At 36.7% G+C, this 25,543-nt stretch overlaps 1 protein-coding gene across 2 annotated transcripts in view; it reads left to right on the top strand.

Moving 5' to 3' along the window:
• Window positions 1-25,543, top strand: part of EML5 (EMAP like 5) — a 163,913-nt gene that overhangs the window by 11,769 nt on the left and 126,601 nt on the right. For both annotated transcript variants that reach the window (XM_061181152.1, XM_061181151.1), the window contains exon 2: window positions 17,942-18,101. In XM_061181152.1, coding sequence (XP_061037135.1) covers window positions 17,942-18,101 — 160 coding nt within the window. The remainder of the gene's footprint in view (window positions 1-17,941; window positions 18,102-25,543) is intronic.

The raw sequence follows: 25,543 nt of genomic DNA, 5'->3' as shown, positions 1-25,543 counted from the left end.
TGGTGAACAGGGTTGGGTCCCAGGGTGACTGTGGCTTAGGGGACCTTAAGGCAGCAAGCCTGCTGGTGGATGGGACTGTGTCTCCTCTCAGCTAGTTACTTGGCCTGAGGCATTCCAGTATTGGTGCTGAAAGGCTAGTGGGTAGAGTTGGGTCCTGGCACTAATAAGCTAGAAGGAGGGTTCAGAAATGGCGTTTGCCAGCACCAGTGTCCATGTAGTCGAACAAGCTCCCCCATATGACTGCTACCTGTGTCTTGTCCCCAGGATAAGCTCCAGTTGCCTTCTGCCTCTCTGGTAGGCTCTCCAAGATCAGTAGGTCAATCTGACCCAGGCTTCTTTCAAATTATTGTTTGTGCCCTGGGTCCTCCTGAAGTGTGTGCGATTTTGTATGTGCCCTTTAAGAGTGGAGTCTCTTCCCACAGCCCTCTGGCTCTCCCAAAAGTAAGCCTCACTAGCCTTCAAAGCCAACGTTCTGGGGGCTCATCTTCCCAGTGCAGAAGCCCTTAGGCTGGGGAGCCTGATATGGCGCTCAGACCACTGGCTCCTTGGGCTGAACCTCTACAGTTGTAATTATCCTCCTGTTTGTGGGTCATCCACCTGGGAGTGTGGATCTTGACTATGCCACGTCTCCACCCTTCCTACTCATCTCATTGTGGTTCCTTCATTATATATTTAGTTGTAGAAGATCTTTTCTGCTAGTATTCCAGTTTTTCTCATCAATAGTTTCTGCGTAAATAGTTGTGATTTTGGTGTGCCATGGGAGGAGGTGAGCTCAGGGTCTTCTGACTCTGCCATCTTGGCCACTCCCCCAGTACCATACTGTCTTGATTACTATAGCTTCATAGTAAGTCTTGAAGTTGGGTAGTGTCAAGTCTTCCAACTTTGTTCTTCCTCTTCAATATTGTGTTGGCTTTTCTGGGTCTTTTGCCTCTCCATGTCAACTTCAGAATCAGTTTGTTGATATCCATAAAATAACTTGCTGGGATTTTGATTGAGATTACATTGTTGGTTCACAGCCTCAGGAGTTCCCTGAGTGAAATTCTAAATGAGCCCCCATACATAGAGGGCAAGGAGGGACTGAAGAAAGGCAGACCACTCCAGATTGGAAGGTGGCAGTTTTAATAAACAAGGGAACTTACATACAAGGCATGTCTTGGGCAGCTGCATGACAAGTAGATCTCTGTACCCACCCACCAGAATCTTAAGCATTTATCTAGAGACCTTAATGGGGTTCAGTCATGTTTATAGTCCAGATGGTCTCAATAGCACATTACTTTCTCAAGGCTGTGTCCTTGAAGTGGCTCCTTGTATGAGAACAGTGGGCAGAATGAACATACCACGGAGAGAGTAAGGAGCCTCTGATTGCCTGGGTCCATTTCTCAGGTCAACCAGTGGTCATGTCCTCTCAATGACCTCCTCCAACATGCAGATAAGTTGGGAAGAACTGAGATCTTGGTAGTACTGAGTCTTCCTATCCATGAACATAGAATATCTCTTCATTTATTTGGTTCTTCTTTGACTTCATTCATCAGAGTTTTGTGGTTTTCCTCACATAGGTTTTGTATCTGTTTTGTTAGATTTATACCTAAGTATTTCAATTTTTGGTGCTAATGTAATGGTGTTGCATTTTTAAACATTTGTTTATTTTTTATATAGCAGGATCTTATTAGTTATATACTTTATACATATTAGTGTATATATATCAATCCCAGTCTCACAATTCATCCCACCACCATGACCACCACCACCTCCACTTCCCCCCCTTGGTGTCCATACGTTTGTTCTCTACATCTGTGTCTCTATTTCTGCCTTGCAAACTGGTTCATCTGTACCATTTTTCTAGATTCCACACATATGCGTTAATATACGATATTTGTTTTTCTCTTTCTGACTTCCTTCACTCTGTATGACAGTCTCTAGGTCCATCCACGTATCTACAAATGACCCAATTTTGTTCCTTTTTATGGCTGAGTAATACTCCATTGTATATATGTACCACATCTTCTTTACCCATTCGTCTGTTGATGAGCATTTAGGTTGCTTCTGTGACCTGGCTATTGTAAATAGTGCTGCAGTGAACATTGGGGTGCATGTGTCTTTTTGAATTATGGTTTTCTCTGGGTATATGCCCAGTAGTGGGATTGCTGGGTCATATGGTAATTCTATTTTTAGTTTTTTAAGGAACCTCCATACTGTTCTCCATAGTGGCTGTATCAATGTACATTCCCACAAACACTGCAAGAGGGTTCCCTTTCCTTCACACCCTCTCCAGCAATTGTTTGTAGATTTTCTGATGATGCCCATTCTAACCGGTGTGAGTTGATACCTCATTGTAGTTTTGATTTGCATTTCTCTAATAATTAGTGATGTTGAGCAGCTTTTCATGTGCCTCTTGGCCATCTGTATGTCTTCTTTGGAAAGATGTCTATTTAGGTCTTTCGCCCATTTTTGGATTGGGTTGTTTGTTTTCTAATATTGAGCTGCATGAGCTGTTTATATATTTTGGAGATTAATCCTTTGTCCGTTGATTCGTTTGCAAATATTTTCTTCCATTCTGAGGGTTGTCTTTTCGTCTTGTTTATGGTTTCCTTTGCTGTGCAAAAGCTTTTAAGTTTCGTTAAGTCCCAATTTGTTTGTTTGTTTTTATTTCCATTACTCTAGGAGGTGGGTCAAAAAAGATCTTGCTGTGATTTATGTCAAAGAGTGTTCTTCCTATGTTTTTCTCAAAGAATTTTATAGTGTCTCGTCTTACATTTAGGTCTTTAATCCATTTTGAGTTTATTCTTGTGTATGGTGTTAAGGAGTGTTCTAATTTCAATCTTTTACATGTAGCTGTCCAGTTTTCCCAGCACCGCTCATTGAAGAGACTGTCTTTTCTCCATTGTAACTCCTTGCCTCCTTTGTCATAGATTAGTTGACCATATGTGCGTGGGTTTACCTCTGGGCTTTCTATCCTGTTTCATTGATCTATGTTTCTATTTTTGTGCAGTACCATACTGTCTTGATTACTGTAGCTTTGTAGTATAGCCTGAAATCAGGGAGTCTGATTCCTCAAGCTCTGTTTTTTTCCCTCAAGATTGCTTTTGCTATTCGGGGTCTTTTGTGTCTCCATACAAATTTTAAGATTTTTTGCTCTAGTTCTGTAAAAAATGCCATTGGTAATTTGATACGGATTGCATTGAATCTGTAGATTGCTTTGGGTAGTATAGTCATTTTCACAATATTGATTCTTCCAATCCAAGAACATGGTGTATCTCTCCATCTGTTTGTGTCATCTTTGATTTCTTTCATCAGTGTCTTATAGTTTTCTTAGTACAGGCCTTTTACCTCCTTAGGTAGGTTTATTCCTAGGTTATTTTATTCTTTTTGTTACAGTGGTGAATGGGATTGTTTCTTTAATTTCTCTTTCTAATCTTTCATTGTTAGTGTATAGGAATGCAAGAGATTTCTGTGCATTAATTTTGTATCCTGCAACTTTACCAAATTCATTGATAAGCTCTAGTTGTTTTCTGGTGGCATCTTTAGGATTCTCTATGTATAGCATCATGTCATCTGCAAACAGTGGCCGTTTTACTTCTTCTTTTCCAATTTATATTCCTTTTATTTCTTTTTCTTCTCTGACTGCTGTGGCTAGGACTTCCAAAACTGTGTTGAATAATAGTGGTGAGAGTGGACATCCTTGTCTCATTCCTGATCTTAGAGGAAATGCTTTCAGTTTTTCACCATTGAGAATGATGTTTGCTGTGGGTTTGTTATATATGGCCTTTATTATGTTGAGGTATGTTCCCTCTATGCCCACTTTCTGGAGAGTTTTTATCATAAATTGGTGTTGAATTTTGTCAAAAGTTTTTTCTGCATCTATTGAGATGATCATATGGTTTTTATTCTTCAATTTGTTAATATGGTGTATCACATTGATTGATTTGCATATATTGAAGAATCCTTGCATCCCTGGGATAAATCCCACTTGATCATGGTGTATGATCCTTTTAATGTATTGTTGGATTCTGTTTGCTAGTATTTTGTTGAGGATTTTTGCATCCATATTCATCAGTGATATTGGTCTGTAATTTTCTTTTTTTGTAGTATCTCTGTCTGGTTTTGGTATCAGGGTGATGGTGGCTTCGTAGAATAAGTTTGGGGGTGTTCCTGCCTCTGCAATTTTTTGGAAGAGTTTGAGAAAGATGGGTGTTAGCTCTTCTCTAAATGTTTGATAGAATTCACCTGTGAAGCCATCTGGTCCTGGACTTTTGTTTGTTGGAAGATTTTTAATCACAGTTTCAATTCCATTACTTGTGATTGGTCTTTTCATATTTTCTGTTTCTTCCTGGTTCAGCCTTGGTAGGTTCTACCTTTCTAAGAATTTGTCCATTTCTTCCAGGTTGTCCATTTTATTGGCGTAGAGTTGCTTGTAGTAGTCTCTTAGGATGCTTTGTATTTCTGTGGTGTCCGTTGTAACTTCTCCTTTTTCATTTCTACTTTTATTGATTTGAGTCCTCTCCCTCTTTTTCTTGATGAGTCTGGTTAAAGTTTTATCAATTTTGTTTATGTTCTCAAAGAACCAGCTTTTAGTTTTATTGACCTTTGCTATTGTTTTCTTTGTTTCTATTTCATTTATTTCTGCTCTGATCTTTATGATTTCTTTCCTTCTACTAACTTTGGGTTTTGTTTTTTCGTCTTTCTCTAGTTCCTTTAGGCGTAAGGTTAGATTGTTTATTTGAGATTTTTCTTGTTTCTTGAGGTAGGGTTGTATTGCTGTTAAGTTCCCTCTTAGAACTGCTTTTGCTGCATCCCATAGATTTTGGATCATCATATTTTCGTTGTCATTTGTCTCTAGGTATTTTTTGATTTCCTTTTTGATTTCTTCAGTGATCTCTTGGTTATTTAGTAATGTAGTGTTTAGCCTTCATTTGTTTGTGTTTTTTACGTTTTTTTCCGAGTAATTAATTTCTAATCTCATAGTATTGTGGTCAGAAAAGATGCTTGATATGATTTCTGTTTTCTTAAATTTACTGAGGCTTGATTTGTGACCCAAGATGTGATCTATCCTGGAATGTGCCGTGTGCACTTGAGAGGAAAGTGTGATCGGTTTTTGGATGGACTGTCCTATAATTATCAGTTAAATCTATTTAGTCTCTTGTGTCATTTAAAGCTTGTGTTTCCTTATTAATTTTCTGTCTGGATGATCTGTCCATTGGTGTAAGTGAGGTGTTAAAGTCCCCTACTGTTATTGTGTTACTGTCGATTTCCTCTTTTATAGCTGTTAGCAGTTGCCTTATGTATTGAGGTGCTTCTATGTTGGGTGCATATATATTTATAATTGTTATATCTTCTACTTGGATTGATCCCTTGATCATTATGTAGTGTCCTTCCTTGTCTCTTGTAACATTCTTTATTTTAAAGTCTATTTTATCCGATATGAGTATTGCTACTCCAGCAATTCTTTTGATTTCCATTTGCATGGAATATCTTTTTCCATCCCCTCACTTTCAGTCTGTATGTGTCCCTAGGTCTGAAGTGGGTCTCTTGTAGACAGCACATATACAGGTCTTGTTTTTGTATCCATTCAGCAAGCCTGTGTCTTTTGGTTGGAGCATTTAATCCATTTACGTTTAAGGTAATTATCAATATGTGTGTTCCTATTACCATTTTCTTAATTGTTTCGGGTTTGTTTTTGTAGGTCCTTTTCTTCTCTTATGTTTCCCCCTTAGAGGAGAGGTTCCTTTAGCATTTGTTGTAGAGCTGGTTTGGTGGTGCTGAATTCTCTTAGCTTTTGCTTGTCTGTAAAGCCTTTGATTTCTCTGTCGAATCTGAATGAGATCCTTGCCAGGTACAGTAATCTTGCTTGTAGGTTCTTCCCTTTCATCATTTTAGGTAAATCATGCCACTCCCTTCTGGCTTGTAGAGTTTCTGCTGAGAAATAAACTGTTGTATGTTATTTGTCGTTTTTATATGACAAATGTTTGTTTGTATGTTATTTGTCATATGTTGTATGTTATTGTATGTTATTTGTCATTTTTCCCTTGTTGCTTTTAATAATTTTTCTTTGTCTTTAATTTTTGTCAGTTTGATTACCATGTGTCTCGGCTTGTTTCTCCTTGGGTTTATCCTGCCTGGGACTCTCTGCGCTTCCTGGACTTGGGTGGCTATTTCCTTTCCCATGTTAGGGAAGTTTTCAACTGTAATCTCTTCAAATATTTTCTCTGGTCCTTTCTCTCTCTCTTCTCCTTCTGGGACCCCTATAATGCGAATGTTGGTGCATTTAATGTTGTCCCAGAGGTCTCTTAGGCTGTCTTCATTTCTTTTCATTCTTTTTTCTTTATCCTCTTCCAGGGCAGTGAATTCCACCATTCTGTCTTCCAGGTCACTTATCCGTTCTGCCTCAGTTATTCTGCTATTGGTTCCTTCTAGTGTATTTTTCATTTCAGTTATTGTTCATCTCTGATTGTTTGTTCTTTAATTCTTCTAAGTGCTTGTTCTTTAATTCTTCTAGGTCTTTGTTAAACATTTCTTGCATCTTCTCGGCCTTTGCCTCCATTCTTTTTCCGAGGTCCTGGATCATCTTCACTGTCATTATTCTGAATTCTTTTTCTGGAAGGTTGCCTATCTCCACTTCATTTAGTAGTTTTTCTGGGGTTTTATCTTGTTCCTTCATTTGGGACATAGTCCTCTGCCTTTTCATTTTGTCTGTCTTTCTGTGATTGTGGTTTTTGTTCCACAGGCTGCAGAATTGTAGTTCTTCTTGCTTCTGCTGTCTGCCTTCTGGTGGATGAGGCTATCTAAGAGGCTTGTTCAAGCTTCCTGATGGGAGGGGTGTTGATGGGTAGAGCTGGCTGTTGATCTGGTGGGCAGAGCTCAGTAAAACTTTAATCCGCTTGTCTGCTGATGGGTGTGGCTGGGTTCCCTCCCTGTTGGTTGTTTGGCCTGAGGCGACCCAGCCCTGGAGCCTACCCAGTCTTTGGTGGGGCTAATGGCAGACTCTGGGCGGGCTCATGCCCAGGAGTACTTCCCAGAACTTATGCTGCCAGTGTCCTTGTCCCTGCAGTGAGCCACAACCGCCCCCCACCTCTGCAGGAGACCCTCCAACGCTAGAAAGTAGGTCCGGTTCAGTCTCTCATGGGGTCACCGGTCCCTTCTCTGGGTCCTGATGCACACACTACTTTGTGCGTGTCCTCCAAGAGTGGAGTCCCTGCTTCCCCCAGTCCTGTCGAAGTCCTGCAATCAAATCCCACCAGCCTTCAAAGTCTGATTCTCTAGGAATTCCCCCTCCTGTTGCCAGACCCTCAGGTTGGGAAGCCTGACATGGGGCTCAGAACCTTCACTACAGTGGGTGGACCTCTGTGGTATAAGTGTTCTCCATTTTGTGAGTCATCCACCTAGCAGCCATGGGATTTGATTTTATTGTGGTTGCGCCCCTCCTACCATCTCATTCTCCCCTGTCCTTGGACGTGGGGCATGTTTTTCATGAATTCCAGTGTCCTCCTGTTGATGATTGTTCAGCAGTTAGTTGTGATTCCAGTGCTCTCGCAAGAGGGAGTCTGGTATTGCATTTTAAATTTCAAATTCCATTTGTTCACTCTCAGTATATAGGATAGCAGTTAACTTTGTATATTAACTTTGTATCCTGCAACCGTGCTATAGTTGCTTTTTAGTTCCAGAAATTCTTTTGGCCGATCCTTTTGGATTTTTTTTACATAGATGATCATGTCATCTGCAAACAAAGACTGTTTTATTTTTCCTTCCCAGTCTGTATACGTTTTATTTCCTTTTCTTGCATTATTGCATTAACAATGCCTTCCAGCACAGTATTGAAAAGAAGTGGTAAAAGGGGGCATTCATGACTTGCACCTGATCTTTGTGGGAAAGAGTTTCTCACCATGAAATATGATGTTAGCTGTGGGGTTTTTGTAAATACTCTTTATAAGGTTGACGCGAAGTTCTCCTGTATTCCTGGTTTCCCTTGAGTTTTTATCATGAATGGGTATTGGCATTTGTCAGATGCCTTTTCTGCATCTGTTGATATGATTGTGTGATTTTTATTTTAGTCCATCAATATGATGGACCACATCAATTGATTTTTTAATCATACCTGGGATAAATTCCACATAGTTGTGGTGTATAATTCTTTTTATACTTTTTAAAATTCGATTTGCTAATATTTTGTTGAAGATTTTTGCATCTATGTTTATGAGAGATATTAATGTGTAGTTTTCTTTTCTTGTGATGTCTTTATCTGGTTTTAGTATTAGGGTAATGCTGGCCACATAAAATGAGTTAGGAAGCATTCCCTCTACTTCTGTCCTCTGAAAGAGATTGTAGAGAATTGGTATAATTTCTTCCTTAAATGTTCGGTAGGATTTACCAGTGAACCCATCTGAGGCTGATGCTTTCTGTTTTAAAGGTTATTAATTATTGATTCAACTTATTTATTAGATACAGGTCTATTCAGATCATCGATTTCTTCTTGTGTGAGTTTGGCAGATTGTGTCTGATACATGTATTCTAAAGTAATTAAGGTTACATTATATTTAACTCTTGGGTTCTGTGCTTTTTATTTAACATTATAGCATAACTTTTCTCCAGTACTGTGAAAAATCACATTTTTAATGACTGCATGGGAGTCCATCCTGTGATTGTACCATAATTTTTTAACCATTTCTAAATGTTGGACATTTAGGTGGTTTTCAGGTTTTTACTGTTATAAATAAGGATTCAGGAACAAAAAAGCTATACGTAAGGATTTTTCTGTATTGAGGATTATTTCATTATTAAAAATTTCTTTTAACACTAGCAACTTCTTTGGAAATTCAATTAACAAATACTGATTGAATACCTGCTGTGTGCTCATTATTGTTCTAGGCGCTTAGGGTATAATATGAAGAAAAAGGGGAAGCCTCTGTCCTAATGAAGTACACATTCTAGTGGAGGAGAGTAAGATAATAAGTGCACAATAGTAATTTTAGACAGTGATAACTACTACATATAAAATAGGGTAATGGAGTAGAATATGTTAGGATGACTAGGAAGGCTTCTCTAAGCAAGTTACATTGACCTGAAGCATGAATGATATGAATGAAGCAAGATTTGGGAGATCATTCTAGACAAAGACCTTGCGAGTATAATGAGTTTGGCCTTTTCAAGGGACAGAAAGGCCAGTGTGGCTGGAGTGTGGTGAACAAAAGGGAGAATAGTAGAAGTTGAGGTTCGAGACATAGGTGAGGGTATATCTTGTAGAGCCTTGTAAGTGCCAAGTTAGATAGTTTGGATTTTAGTCTAATTGTAATAGGAAGCTGTTGGGGATTTTAACTAGGTGAAATTTATATTGTTTTAAAAGATCACTCTGGCTATGTTAAGAAGGCCCTAAAGGGGAGCAATAGAGGAAGAAGGGCAGGTGGCTCAGATTAGGGTTGTAGCAGAGAAGATGAGGGTGATGATAGAGTCAGTAGGACAGGCTAATAGAATGTGTGTGATGAATAAGAAAGAGAGAAGTGGTGAGGATTAAATTTAGATTCTTGGTCTGAGCAACTGAGCGGATAGTGATGCCATTTACTAAGATGAGAAGTGGATTGGGGGTAATTAAGGAGGAAAAAAAAGCTGGATGTGTTAAATGTGAGTTGCCCGTGACACATCTATTGCTCTTGGCTGGAGATATAGATTTGGATGTTATCACTATATGTGTGCTTTTAAAGACATGGGATTGGATGAAATCAGCTGGGAAAGGAAGGCAAGACAGCCAAGACAAGGCCCTCAGACGCTTTAGCATTGAGAGGTTGGGTGTGGAGGATAGGGCCTAGCAAACGAGACAGAGAAGGGTGGGTTAATAGATTATGGAATTAGGAAAGCCTAGAGAGGAAAGTGTTTCTAAAAAAGAAAGAGTGGTCATTTGTGTTAAATACCATTGAAAAGTGTTGGAAAATAAGGACATACAATTGACTATTAGATTTGACGGGGTCACACATGACCTTGAAAACAACTATTTTAGTGAAGGAGAAGCGGTGGAAGCTTAGTTGGAATATGTGGAGAAAGTAAAGGGAGTGGAAAAATTGAGACAACTCTTTTGAGGAGTTTTACTCTGAAGGGTCAAGGGAGTGTTTTTCACTAAGTATATTTGAGTGTTAATAGGAATGACTCAGTAGTGGGGAAGCAATAATTCCAGAAAACATAGTTCTAAGAATAAAGTAAATAAGTTTCCTTTACTTGAAAGTAAAGGGAACGGGATCCAGAGCACAAGTGCAGAGTGTGTGGGTTAGAGACGTTTCTTCCATTTTACAAGAGGGAGGGCAGAGTCAGCTGTAACAGTTGCACTTAGGTTAGTGAATTTGTTGAGGGCAAAGTAATCTTCTCTAATTCCATCTATATTTATTCATTGAGTACAAGGCAGCCTTATCAGCTGCAAAGGAGGAAGTTGATGGTGGAGGACTGTGCTCATGAGGAGCTTGGAGGTTGAGAGGAAGAAAGCAAAATTTATCAGCTAAGGGTTTAAAAGGATTATGTTATAGTGTAAAAATGCACATTTAAGATTTGTGAGCGTAAATTTAAAGAAACACTGATGCACAATTGTATATAAGAAGGGAAACATATGAAGATAACTGCCTTGAAGGAGACAGCCCCCTTTATGTTTGTTTATTGTGTTACTACTTTATAGTTATGATAAATTTAGAGATTAAATGCTTAAAATAACTTATGTGAGTGTCGGATCTGATGACAGTGCTCTTACCTAATTTCTAATATTCAGGAATAGTAATAGGAAAAGGAACTTACAAGAGAATCTGTTTTTTCCATGTATTTCAAATGATGATGTCACAATATGGATGGGTAGTCACCTAGTTAAATGTTTTAGGATAGGAATACGCCTTGAAATGGTTACTTCTATCATCTTTCTCCCAAATCAATCTGTAACATTGTTGAGTACCCCTATATGTTCTGCAATTTAGTAGGCAGTATGTGGGATAAAACTTAACTATAAGATATTAAGTTAACTTCAAGAATATTGGAAAAACACTCATGCTTTCTTTCTCATTAAGCAACTTGGAGCTATCAGAAGAGAACTTTCAGATTCCACCCACCCATCAGCAATACATCCAGCTCCTTTCTCACATTAATCCCTCCACTTGTGCACAAATCCCACCCTTTTTTCCCTGTTTCAGAAATTCTCCCTGTCTCCTGTATCAATATTTTTGATGATTTTTCTACTGGATGATTTCTGTGAGCATATAAAATATGCTCAAAAAATAGTCTTTTCAACAAGTAATGTTGAAAACAACTAAATTTCAGCATATACAGAATTTAACTCAAATTGAGTCATATATCTTAAATGTAAAAGCTAACACTATAATATTTCTGGGAAGAAGTATAGGAAATAGGGCATAAAAAGCATGACTTCCAAAAAGGAAAATTATGAATTGAGCCCCATTAAATTTAAAACTTTTCAAACTTCCAGGTAACTGAGGACAGAGGCAGGTATGTAGTAACCTCGCAGAATCTCTTCCCTAAACAATGCAGAATTCACTTCACAGCTATGTTGTTTCTATGCAAAACCCTAGTCTCACCATTATTTAAACAGAGAATACCAAAACTGAAAAAATAACTATAAGTAAAAATAGAAAAACAAATTCCAACCACAGTTTCACAAGCTTTCTCCTCTCCAGTACTGGGCTTTACAGGGAGAAGCTTAACCTAAAAATCTGAAACAATATCTTGACTGGATACTGTAAGAATAAAGACAAAGATAACTGTAGATAATGTTATAATTAGGTTAGTAAAATTGTTTCTCACAGGGCTAGCAATTCTGAAACAGCTTTATATATACTAAAATTAAATAAATAAATAGACTTTAGATTATGAGAGCCTAATAAGCCTTCCACTCTTGGAGGAAGAAATTATACAGGCATACCTCAGAGATATTGCAGGTTCAGTTCCAGACCACTGCTAAAGCGAAAACAGCAACAGAGTTGTCATACGAATTTTTTAGTCCCCAGTGCATATAAAAGTTATGTTTATACTATACTGTAGTCTACGTCTGTGATAGCATATGTCTAAAGAGACAATGTACATACCTTAATTTAAAAATAATTTATTGCTAAAAAACGCTAACCATTATCTGAGTCTTCAGTGAGTCATAGTAGTAATATCAAAGATTGCTGATCACAGCCCACCATAACAAATATAATAATAATGAAAAAGTTTGAAATATTATGAGAATTGCCAAAATGTGATACAGAGACACAGAGAGAGCAAATGCTGTTGGAAAAATGGCACTGATAGACTTAACACGATGCAGGGTTGCCACAAACCTTCAATGTGTAAAAAATGCACTATCGATGAAGCACAGTACAACAAGGTATGCCTGTAAATAAGGAAAGGAGAAGTCTTAAATGAACCCTGTGGTTTTGGATTAAAATCGGAGGTATTGAGATATCATCTCACACCGGTCAGAATGGCCATCATCAAAAAATCTACAAACAATAAATGCTGGAGAGGGTGTGGAGAAAAGGGAACCCTCTTGCACTGTTGGTGGGAATGTAAATTGATACAGCCACTATGGAGAACAGTATGGAGGTTCCTTAGAAAACTAAAAATAGAACTACCATACGACCCAGCAATCCCACTACTGGGCATATACCCTGAGAAAACCATAATTCAAAAAGAGTCATGGGGCTTCCCTGGTGGCGCAGTGGTTGAGAGTCTGCCTGCCAGTGCGGGGGACATGGGTTCGAGTCCTGGTCTGGGAGGATCCCACATGCCGCGGAGCAACTAGGCCCGTGAGCCACAACTACTGAGCCTGCGCGTCTGGAGCCTGTGCTCCGCAACAAGAGAGGCCGCGATAGTGAGAGGCCCGCGCACCGTGATGAAGAGTGGCCCCCACTTGCCGCAACTAGAGAAAGCCCTCCCACAGAAACGAAGACCCAACACAGCCAAAAATAAATAAATAAATAAAAATAAATTTATTAAAAAAAAAAAAAAAGAGTCATGTACCACAATGTTCATTGCAGCTCTATTTACAATAGCCAGGACATGGAAGCAACCTAAGTGTCCATCAACAGATGAATGGATAAAGAAGATGTGGCACATATATACAATGGAATATTACTCAGCCATCAAAAGGAACGAAACTGAGTTATATGTAGTGAGGTGGATGGACCTAGAGACTGTCATACAGAGTAAAGTAAGTCAGAAAGAGAAATACGAATACCATATGCTAACACATATATATGGAATCTAAAATAAGAAAAAAAAAATGGTCAGAAGAACCGAGGGGCAAGACGGGAATAAAGACGCAGACCTACTAGAGAATGGACTTGAGGATACGGGGAGGGGGAAGGGTAAGCTGGGACAAAGTGAGAGAGTGGCATGGACATATATACACTACCAAACGTAAAATAGATAGCTAGTGGGAAGCAGCCGCATAGCACAGGGAGATTAGCTCCGTGCTTTGTGACCACCTAGAGGGGTGGGATAGGGAGGGTGGGAGGGAGGGAGATGCAAGAGGGAAGAGACATGGGGACATATGTATATGTATAACTGATTCACTTTGTTATAAAGCAGAAACTAACACATCATTGTAAAGCAATTATACTCTAATAAAGATGTTAAAAAAATAAAATAAAATCGGAGGTATCAATATGAACTCACGGGTTTTTGTTTTTGAAGGTTATATTCTATAGTTATTATAAAACATTGACTATATTCCCCATGTCTTGTAGCTTATTTTATACCCAATAGTTTGTACCTTTTAATCCCCAACCCCTATATTCCCCCTCCCCACCTCCCTCTCCCCTCTGGTAACCACTAGTTTGTTCTCTATATCTGTGAGTCTGTTTCTTTTTTGTTATACTCACTAGTTTGTTGTATTTTTTAGATTCCACATGTAAATGATATTATACAGTATTTGTCTTTCTTTGTCTGACTTATTTCTCTTAGCAAAATGCCCTCCAAGTCCATCCATGTTGCTGCAAATGACAAAATTTCACTCTGTTTTATGGCTGAGTAGTATTCCATTGTGTGTGTGTGTGTGTGTAAAACACCTCTTCTGTTGATGGCCACTTAGGTTGCTTCCATATATTGGCATTTGTAAATAACGCTGCTATGTGAACATTGGGGTACATGTATCTTTTTGAATTAATGTTTTTGGTTTTTTTGGATATATACCCAGGAGAAGAATTGCTGAGTCATACAGTAGTTTATCTGTAGTTTTTTGAGAAACCACCAAACTGTTTTCCACAGTGGCTGCACCAATTTACATTCTGACCCACAGTGTACGAGGGTTCCCTTTTCTCCACATCCTTGCCAATATATTCTTGCCTCCTTTGTCATAGATTAACTGACTATAAGTGCATGCGTTTTTTTCTGGGCTCTCTATTCTGTTCCATTGATCTGTATGTCTGTTTTTGTGCCAGTACCATAATGATTTGATTACTTTAGCTTTGTACTATAGTTTTGAATCAGGGAGCCTGACTCCTCCAGCTCTATTCTTCTTTCTCAAGATTGTTTTGGTTATTTGGGGTCTTTTGTGTCTCCATACAAATTTTAAAATTATTTGTTCTAGTTCTGTGAAAAATGCCATTGGTATTTTGATAGGGATTGCATTAAATCTGTGGAATGCCTTGGATAGTATAATCATTTTAACAATATTGATTTTTCCAGTCCATGAACATGGTATCTCTTTCCATCTGTTTGTGTCGTCTTCAGTTTCTTTCATCACTGTTTTATAGTTCTGAGTACAGGTTTTTTACCTACTTAGGTTTATTCCTAGGTATTTTATTCTTTTTGACGCGATGATGAATGGGATTGTTTCCTTAATTTCTCTTTCTGATACTTCGTTGTTAGTATATAGAAATGCAACAGGTTTCTGTATGTTAATTTGTATCCTGCAACTTTACCGAATTCATTGATGAGCTCTAGTAGTTTTCTGGTAGCATCTTTAGTATTTTCCATGTATAGTATCATGTCATCTGCAAACAGTGAAGTTTTACTTCTTCTTTTCCAATTTGGATTCCTTTTATTTCTTTTTCTTGTCTGAGTGCTGTGGCTAGGACTTCCATCACTATGTTGAATAAAAGTGGTGAGAGTGGGCATCCTTGTCTTGTTCCTGATCTTAGGGGAAATGCTTTCAGCTTTTACCATTGATTATAATATCTGTCAGTTTGTCATATCTGGCCTTTATTATGTTGAGGTATGTTCTCTCTATGCCCACTTTCTGGAGTTTTTGTCATAAATGGATGTTCAATTTTGTCAAAAGGTTTTTCTGCGTCTATTGAGATGATCATATGGGTTTTGTTCTTCATTTTGTTAATGTGGTGTATCACACTGATTGATTTGCAGATATTTAAAAATCCTTGTATCGCTGGGATAAATCCCACTTGATCATGGTTTGCTAATATTTTGTTAAGGATTTTTTGCATCTGTGCTTATCAGTGATATTGAGCTGTAATATTCTTGTTTAGTCATATCTTTGTCTGGTTTTGCTATCAGGGTGATGCTGGCCTCATAGAATGAGTTCAGGAAGTATTCCTTCCTCTTCAATTCTTTGGAATAGCTTGATAAGGATAGGTGTTAACTCTTGTCTAAATGTTTGGTAGAAGTCACCTGTGAAGCTATCTGGTGATGGACTTTTGCTTGTTGGGAGTTTCATTATTGGTAATTTCCTTGGGGGAAATGTTTATTCAAATCCTTTGTCCACTTAAAAAATTGGGTTGTTTGTGGTTTTTGTTGTTGAGTGGTTTTTTTCTTTTTTGTATTCTGGATGCAAGTCCCTTATCAGATATATGCTTTGCAAATATTTTCTCCCATTCTGTGGGTTGTGTTTTTATGTTCTTGATGGTAGTCCTTTAAAGCACAAAAGTTTTTAATTTTAATGAAGTCCGTGTTATCTGTTTTTTCTTTTATCACTTCTGCTTTTGGTGTCAGATCTAAGGACACCTTTGTTTCATCCAAGTTAAGTAAGATTTATGCCTATGTTTTAGCTCTTACATTTTGAGTGGATTTTTGTATATGGTTTGAGGTATGGGTCCAGATTCATTCTTTTGCATGTAGATATTCAGATGTCCAGCACCATCTATTGAAAAGACCTTTCTTATTAATGGAAAGGCAATTGACCATAAATATATCAGTTTACTTTTGGACTCTCAGTTCTGTTCCATTGATCAGCATGTCTGTTTTTATGCCAGTGCCATACTGTCTTGATTACTGTGGTTTTGTAGTAAGTTTTGAAATTGGTATGTGTGACTCTTCCAATTTTGTTCTTTCGCAAGATTGTTTTTACTGTTCTGAGTTTTAGAATCAGCTTGTCAATTTCTTCAAGAAAGGCAGCTAGTATTTTGGCAGGGATTGTGTTGACTCTGTAGATCAGTTTAGGAAGTAATACCATCTTAATAATATTGCCCTCCAAGAACACGAGATGTCTTTCCATTTATTTAGATCTCTTAACATTTCTTTAATGGTATTTTGTAGTTTTTAGTGTATAAGTCTTGTACTTTTTTGTTTAATTTATTCCTAAGTGTTTTGTTCTTTTTGATGCTGTTATAAGTGGAATTGTTTTCTTGATTTAATTTTCAGATTGTTGCTAGTGTATAGAAATACAATTTGTATTTTTATATTGATCTTATATCTTCAGCCTTGCTGAACTCATTTATTAGCCCTACTTGGGATTTATTCTGTTGTTGTTTGTGGATTCCTTAGGGTTTCCTATGTATGAGGTTATGTCATTTGCAAGTAGAGATAGTTTTACTTCTCTCTTTTATTTCTTTTCCTTGCCTAATTGTCCTGGCTAAAATATCCAGTATCATGTTGAAGGGAAGTGGCAAGAGCTGACATCCTTGTCTTGTTCCTGTACTTATAGGGGGAACTTTCAGGCTTTCACCATTAAATGTGATATTAGCTGTGCATTTTCATAGATGCCCTTTATCAGGTTGAGGAAATTCTCTTCAATTCCTAGTTTGTTGTGTTTTTTATTATGAAAGAGGTTGGATTTTTGTCAATTGCTTTTTCTGCATCTATTGAGATGAACATGTGTGGGGGTTTGGGTGTTATTATTAATATGATATACTTATTACATTGGTTGATTATAATATGTTGAACCAACCTTCCATTCCCGCTTACCTTTTCTCTCTGTAATTTCTCACTGAGTATTCCCTGTCTTGATGATACCACTCCAGGCCATCCAGATGCCCAAGCCAAAAAACCCAAGAGTCATCTTAGACTGTTACCTTTCTGTTACTCTGTATATCAAATCTGTTAATTCTGTTTTAACACCCTCCTAACTTTTCCCTCTTTCAGTTCATCTTCCACCCTGATGCTGGGAGTGATTTTTTTTTCTCCCAAAGGAGAAGTGATCATCTAAATATACTTGTGGAAAAATTTATCAAGGAGAAATTTATATTCATTCCTTGCCTTCTACTGATGTACATAAACCATTACCAACTGTTTGGTCTTTGTCTTGTTTTTAAAGACTTAGAGACTACTTTCTGTGAATTATGGGTGACCTTTCTGTTTTTTTAAATGGGATTTGTAATTTAATATTAATGTTATAATAGGAGGGCTATTCAATGCTATTTTTGGACACTAACATTTGGTCTAACTTTATACAATAAAAGAGTAAATGGGAGAGAGGGCTTAAAACAGATGAGATGAATACCAAATGAGAAGATGGCACGTGGTAGGGTTGCTACTAATTCATTGCTGTGGTTCAGTTGACCACTTGTGAGAATTCTTTTTTTGAGAAGTTTACACACACTACATCATATTACAAGATTATGAAGTCTATCATAACTGTTTATTACATATACCATTGAAGTAGTAACTCTTAGCATGGATTTTTATGGAAGTTATTTTAAGGCCAAATTATTTTAAGTAAATAAGTAACTAAAGTCTAATTTTCACATTGATATAACAGCTCTGTAAGCAGTTTTAAATCTGTTTATTTATTTATTTATTTATTTTGCAGCCTTGCATTGCATCCTGAACGAGTATTGGTGGCAACAGGACAAGTTGGGAAAGAGCCTTATATCTGTGTTTGGGATTCATACACTGTGCACACCGTATCAGTTCTAAAGGATGTTCATACACATGGTATAGCTTGCTTAGCATTTGACTTAGATGGACAGGTATGTGATAATTTTTTTTCTTTTTCTAAACTGTGTTTTTAAAGTGTGTACTATAAGAAATTATTATAAATCTGTAAATATTAAATTGGAAAGCATTTGACAAAAAGCATTTATTCAAGGTGAAGGTGGGTAGAGGGGATGGGTGGTAGATATATATAAGAAAAATAAGAATAATAATGAGTTTTTATTTCATTGTATCAAGAACTTTTCAGTTGAATTAATTACTACTATTAGAGCCAAAGTGATTCTGACTCGGTGGAACATTACCTGGTTGTTCTCGAAAATTTTACATATAACTCTTTTCCAGGTATCGTATGTTAATAGGAAAGATGGAAGATATCTTAGGAAAATTCACTTTCTCTAAGTAGCGCTGTAAACATTTTAATTTTTAGTTATTTTAAAGGTTTCTTTTAAAATTATATTTTTAATTGAAAATACTGAGGCAGTTTTTATAATATGAGCTATTTTATATAAAATCAAAGTTCATAACAAAAGATGTAATCTTTGTTCCACTTACTAATCAATTCCCAAATTATTATTTACTTCTAGTCATCAATTTTTAAAAAATTAAGCCAACAGCTCTTTTGTGGTGCTTTCATGGAACTTGTTGTACCTAAAACATATTTAAGAAGTGATAAGAAGTTGGGTTTTGCAGATTTAGTTAATTTATAGTCTTTAAAAGTTTTATAGTGAAATTAGACTTTAAAAATTATTTTAACTTTTAGAAGAATTTTAGTTGTCTGCTTTTTAATTCTTAAAATTAATTTTGTAGATCTATATTTTACAGAAACAGATTATATTTTGTTCTAGTCACTTGAAAATGATAGCCAGTAGATGTTTTATTTACAACTCTGAGAAATAGCTTCTTTGAGTAGCATAGATTAATATACTTTCTGATTAGTGTCTGGTAAGAGATCTATAAAGATGTAACTCGAACCTCTCATTTGGGGAAAAAATGTGTTTCTAGGTTTAGAACCACTGTGTAGCAGTGATTGGCAATTCCAAAACCTTAATTCATTTCCCATTTTTGCTGTTATTTTTCAAGTCCCTTAATGTCCTCATATCAGAATTTCATTTTCCTTTTTAAAAGGAAGAGAATAATACTCTTTACTTACTTCACAGGAAATTATATTTTATGAAACAAACTAGCAAAATTGTTTTTTAAAATTATTTACCAAAGGTATTATGATATCCACGATGGTTTAACTATAAATGTCTGTATACTTTAAATATAGATGTTTTCTTCTTAATTTTAAAATTGCCCTTTCTAAATGCAGTGTATTGCATGGCTGAGGAAATTCTCTTATATACAAGGAGAAATCATGCCCATAGCTTTTACTGGCTGAAGCTTTTAATTTTGCTTACTTTAAGCAACATATAAGAAAAGTCTTGGGTACATGCATTTTATTGTCACAGATCTTCATAAGAATGTGCTACTTTAAAATGTAAGCTTATAAAAACATAGTAGCTAAAAGTTATTGAGCACATACTAAGTGCCAGGCATTGTGCTAAGCCTACATTATCTCATTTAATCCTCACAACAACCCTATGAAATAGATACTATTATTATCTCTATTTTACAGATAAAGAAACTGAGACTTAGAGAGGTTAAATAACTTGCCCCAGATTACACAGCTAGTAAATGGAGCCAGAGCGGGAACCCAGGTCAGTCACACTCCAAAGCTCATGTTTTTAACCACAATGCTCCACTGCTTCCCAAACATGGAACTTAGGAGGTGGTTATTTATATTTCAGAAGGAATTCATCCATCTTAAGTACAGTTAAAACTTGTAAGGAACTGCTGCCAATTGAAGATTAAGTTAAGAGTATTTCTGAAATTATGTTAATGAGAAGATGCTTTAGTTAAGAAATATATTTGGGAACATATCTATTTATTCACTAATATCTATAAACTGTTTATGAAATACCAATTAGGAAATAGTGTATAATTTTTGCATTTTCTACTAGATTTGAAACTGTAAATGATCAATTAAGCTTTATCCAATGAATGAGTCTCCCTGTTGGTAGTATGCTGAATTTTCTTTCCTCAGAGGGTTTCTTCTAAATGGATTGACTATCCATGCTAATACTGGAAGTCTACCTCTTTGAGAATAATTAGGGCATGAAAAGGCTATATAAATCCGCATCAAACAGAGATTAAAATTTCATAGTAAATGGTAGAGAGAGGGTAGGAGGAGGAGAATTTGATACTTTATCTTGAAAACACAACCATAATTTATAAAAACACACTCCCATATTTAACAAAATCTAAGTTATAGTTAAAACTCTGCTAATTTATAGAATGAACTAAGAATAAAATGTTAATTTTTTAGCCTAATTTTGTCAATTATATGCTGGTACATGATTATGAAGAGTCGTATTTGCAAAAATATTAAAGGAGTTCACTGATTTTTCCAAGGACATTTTAGTAATCTCTTGATATCTAGACATATCTCAAGTGCCTGTTGTATTATTTTTGAGTTTTCATCTCTTCCATTGCTCTGCCAGATCCTAATTTCTGATGGCTTTCTGTACGAATTGACCACTATTTACTACATTAAGTCCTGGATATTTTGCAAAATTTGTGATTTTTACTTTGTAACATTTGGAACAACTAGTCCTCACTTAGTAAATATTGAGATCACAAGGACCCCTCACCCCCATATTGGAATCTTTTACGTTTGTCTATTATTTGAGTATGTTTCACACTTGCAGGAACTCATGGAATGCGTCTAGTTGTGCCTATTAAGATACTTTTCTCATTTACGTATTTAGTGTGCTAGAACTTTTTAATAAATACAGTTGACCTTTGAACAACGCAGGGGTTAATCTGCATATAACTTATAGTCGGCCCTCCATATTCACGGTTCCTCTACATCTGTGGATTCAACCAACCGTGAACCTGTAGTACTGTAGGATTTACTGTTGGAAAATATCTGTGTGTAAAGGGACCCAGGAAGTTCAAATCTACGTTGTTCAAGGTCAGCTATACTTCCGGTTTAATTAATGGACACAACCAAGATTTTGTTTGGGAATAGGATCAGGGAGGAATTTGGGAAGCTGGATAGAGGCTTCTTTATCTGGTTTTCTTTCTCCCCATCTGACTGTTAGTTCTTAGTTATCTTGAAAGGAGCTGTTCCTTCTGTCTGCTTCTTAAATGTCAGTGTTCCTAGGAGTCTGTAGCCTTCCTTCCCCCAGCCCTCCTCACTTCACTTATTCTCTTTAGGTGATTACTAGATCCATGACTTTAACTCCTGTATCAGTTAACAGTGGCCTCGGCTTCTCTCCTCAACTCCATATATTCTCCTTGAATGTCGTATAGACATACCATTTATTCCATGTTTAAAACTGAATTCTCTCTTTATTCTAACTCATTAAAAAACAAAGCTTATTCTTTCTCCTGTTTCTGGCCTACCTCTCCAGTCTTGTCTCCTGCCACTTCCCCGTTGGCAACTCCTCCCCTCAGCCACACCAAAGTACTAGCTCTTTCCTGAAAGCACCATGAGCTGTCTGATCTTGGTATCCTTTGGTCTTAAATGCATTTTCTCTTATTTTTCTACCCGACTGTCTCTATCTTCTAAGATATGGTTCCAGCATTACTTTCACTGGAAAACTTTCTTTATGCTCTTCCTCACCTGTGAGAAAGGATGATGAAGTAAAAAATGATAGAAAGCTAAGAGAGGGGGTAGTATTTGCTTGGTTATTTTTATCTTTTCCTCTCTGCTGTTACTTAACCTGTGGTTAGGGAGGTTGATTTTGGCCATGATATGTTTATCAGGGGTACAGAGGAAGTGCTCCCAGGTCTATTTTGTTACTGCCTGTACAGAGCCAGATGCTCTGGGGCTCTATTGAGGTATATGGAGTTTTAAAGCTTTTGGCCAGTTGTGGTCCACTTTGTGTGTGATGAACTTAGCCAGAGAGAAGAGACATTGATAGAAAGGGCAGTGCCTCTCTGACTATTCCTCACTTTATAGTTGTCTTGTGAAATTTTAATCTCTACATAGTATACTATAACAAGAGGTAGATATCTTTGTTTTAGCTAGATATTTGCTGATTACTCTCTAGTTCCCAAATATTAAAGACTCTTAGGAGGAGCAAATCATCTCCTCTAGTTCATTTGGGCTTTCTGCAAGTGTGACTTGATGGAGAGCCAGATACAAAATATATTCTGTATCTTTTTATGTAAGCCATTCATTCTACCCATTTGGGGACTTAGATAGTAATTTTACTTTGTAGAAACTTTCTAGCTAGGTACTAAATGACATCTCTCATTCAGATGGGTGGAGGACATGGGTTCTTAAAGTTAATTATGGTTATGGGAACATAATAATAATGATGATGATAACAAACATTTATATAACATTAAGGATATGCCAAGCACTTTTCTAATTCCTTTATATATGTTAACCCTATTAGGTTTTTTTTTATTATCCCTACTTAGGAGGTGAGGAACCTAAGGTACAGAGGGGCTAAATAATTGCCCAAAGTCATCCAGTTAGTGAGAGATGGAGCTGGTGTTTAAACCTAGGCAGTCTGGTACCAGAATCTGTGCTGTAAGCCAGAGATTGGCAGAACTTCCTACAACATGTCAGATAGTAAATATTTTAGGCTTGTGAGCCATGCAGTCTCTGTCACAGCTACTCCAGCTCTGCATTGTAGTGTGAAAGGAGTCATAGACAGCTTATTATAAAGGAATAGGTGTGGCTGTGTTCCAGTAGAACTTTATTTACAAAAAGCAGGGTACAGGCCTGAGGGTTGTAATTTGCCTGCCCCTGCTTCTAAACCAGTGCTTTTCAAAGTATGTGTTGTGGGTGGGTCCTTGTGATTTCTTCTTTAACTCTGTCGTTACTTAGAATTGTACTGATAGTTGCCAGATATTTGGAGGACTTTCTGCATAACTTTCTGTTATTCTGATTTAATTCTGTCTTTGTCAGAGAACATACTCTGTATTTTAATTTTTAAAAATTTGTTTAGGCTTATTTTGTAATTCACAATTTTGTGATCTTCATGAGGTTTCCTGTGCACTTTGAAAAAATACGGGAAAATATGTATTCTGCTATTTCTTTTTTCTCCTTCTGTTTGTTGTGCTATTGTTGTCATTCATTTTACTTCTTTCATTTTCATTCATTTTACATGCTTTGTAAACTCCATTATAACTGTTGTGATTTTTCCTTAAACAGTTAGTTTTCAAAGAAAATTAAAAGTAAGAAAAGTCTTATTTGCATATTTACCATTTGGGTACTCTTCATTGATATGTGTAAATTAAGTCTCTCTTTGGTATCATTTTCCTTCTGCCTGAAGAAACTTCTGGTATCGTATCTTATAGTGATGATTTGTTGTTGATGAATTTTCTCATCTTTTGTTTATTCGAAAAAGACTTAATTTTGACCCAGTTTTCAAAAGATATTTTTTGGTAAGTATATAATTCTGTGTTGACTTTTTCCCCCCTCAGCACTTTAGAGAGGTTATTCATTGTCATCTGATATGCATAGCTTCAGATGAGAAGCCCAGGATTATTTTAAAATCTTTGTCCTTACAAACCAAAATTCTCTCTCTTTTTTGGCCACTTTTAAGGTTTTCCTCTTTAGCACTGGTTTCAGCAGTTTGATGCCCATGTGTGGATGTGTTTTTTCTGTGTGTGTGATTTATCCTGCTTGAAGTTTATTGAGCATCTTAGATTTGTGGGTTTATGTTTTTTATCAAACTGAGAAATTTTTGGCCATTATTTCTTCAGTTTTGTTTTTCTTTTCTTCCATCTTTCTTCTCCTTTTGGAATCACAATTACCTGTACATTAGACCACTTGAAATTTTTTTAAAGGTAACTGAGGCTCTGTTAATTTTGTTCACTTTTTCCTTCTATGCTTTATTTTTGATAGTTTCTGTTGCTATGTCTTCAAGTTCATTTATTTTTCCTTGATTGTCTAAGCTGCTGGTAATCCTTTGGAGTGAATTTTCATTTCAGATAATTTAACATTTATATTTAAAGTTCAACATGTTTTTCTTTTATATCTTCCATTTCTCTTTTTATTCTTTATGTGTTTGTTTTAAAATAATTCTGGAGCATCTTGAACATTTCCATCTTAACAGCCAGTGTCTTCTAATTTTAATCATTTCTGTGATTCCTGGGTCTATTTCTATTAACTGATTTTTCTCCTGGTTATTGGTCACATTTTCCTCTTTTTTAACATGTTCAGTAATTTTTTTTATTGGATGCTGGACATTGTGTATATTACATTCTGAATGCTGGATTTCGTTGTATCCCTTTAAAGCATGTTGGACATTGTTTTTATAGGTAGTTAAGTTCCTTGTGGACCAGTTTGGTCCTTTTGAAAAGCTTGCTTTCAAGCTTTTTTTGGTCAAGGCTAGAGTAGCTTTTCCTCTAGGACTACTGGTTTAACTTCACTACTATGGTGTGACCCTCCTGGAATCTCTACTGAATACACAGTGAATTCGAGGATATACCTCCATTCTTGCTATTGGGAATTTGAGTGATCCTGACCCTTTATGATCTCTGGGAATTGTTTGGCTTTAGCTCCCCAGTAATTGTTCTTTTTTCAGAATTTGTTCTTTGCATGGCCTCATGGATTTCACCCTATACATGCAAACATAGGTGTTCTCAAGGGGACCCATAAACAGATTTTCTAGAGTTCTTTCTCTGCTCTGCAAATTCTAGCCATCTTGGCCTCTCTGAACTCCAGGCTCTATCTTCTCAAATCAGCAAGTCTTCTGGGCTCTGTTTGGATTCCACCTTTCTGTGCTATAGTCTGGAAAATGCCACCTAAATGAAGGCTGGGGCAATTGCAGAACTTACCTTGTTTGCTTCCCCCTCATTCAGGGTTTACAGTGCTTCACTTCCTGTTAAGAATGTCCAAAAATATTTGTTTTATATATTTTGTACAGTTTTCTAGTTGTTTATGGCAGGAGGGCAAGTTCAGACCCTGATACTCCTTCATGACCAAAGGCCATCTTTCATGTTTCCTAACCTCTCTCATACTTCCCATCTCACTGTCCCCTCTTTTCAGCTCAGTCTCTTCATCTTCCTCTAATCTCCTATATAACTCTTCCACTGAGGTTTTTTTCTTTTTTACACTGAGTTTTTAATTTCATTTATTTTTCATTTCTAGAAATTGTTTGCTTCCTTAAATTTGCTGGGATACTTTTTATAGTCTCCCATTCTTGTCTCATATGAAGATATTTTAAAGCCTTAATTTTATTTCTCTACTCACATTAAGCTTATTTTATATTATCTGATAATTCCAATGTCTGATGCTTTTCAAGACTGATTTTGTTGTTTGTGGTGACTTGCTGATTCTCACTCATGGTCCCTTATTTCTTCTGGTTATTAGGTGTGGGGGTTGTTTGTTTTAAGTTTATTTTTATTGACTTGCTACTTGTGGGAATTCTTCGAGGGATGGATTGATGTATCAGTCCTCCATATAGGA

Source organism: Eubalaena glacialis, chromosome 2 (assembly GCF_028564815.1).
Source record: "Eubalaena glacialis isolate mEubGla1 chromosome 2, mEubGla1.1.hap2.+ XY, whole genome shotgun sequence".
In the NCBI taxonomy this organism is placed as follows: Eukaryota; Metazoa; Chordata; class Mammalia; order Artiodactyla; family Balaenidae; genus Eubalaena; species Eubalaena glacialis.
This window is presented reverse-complemented; position numbering and strand designations above follow the sequence as displayed.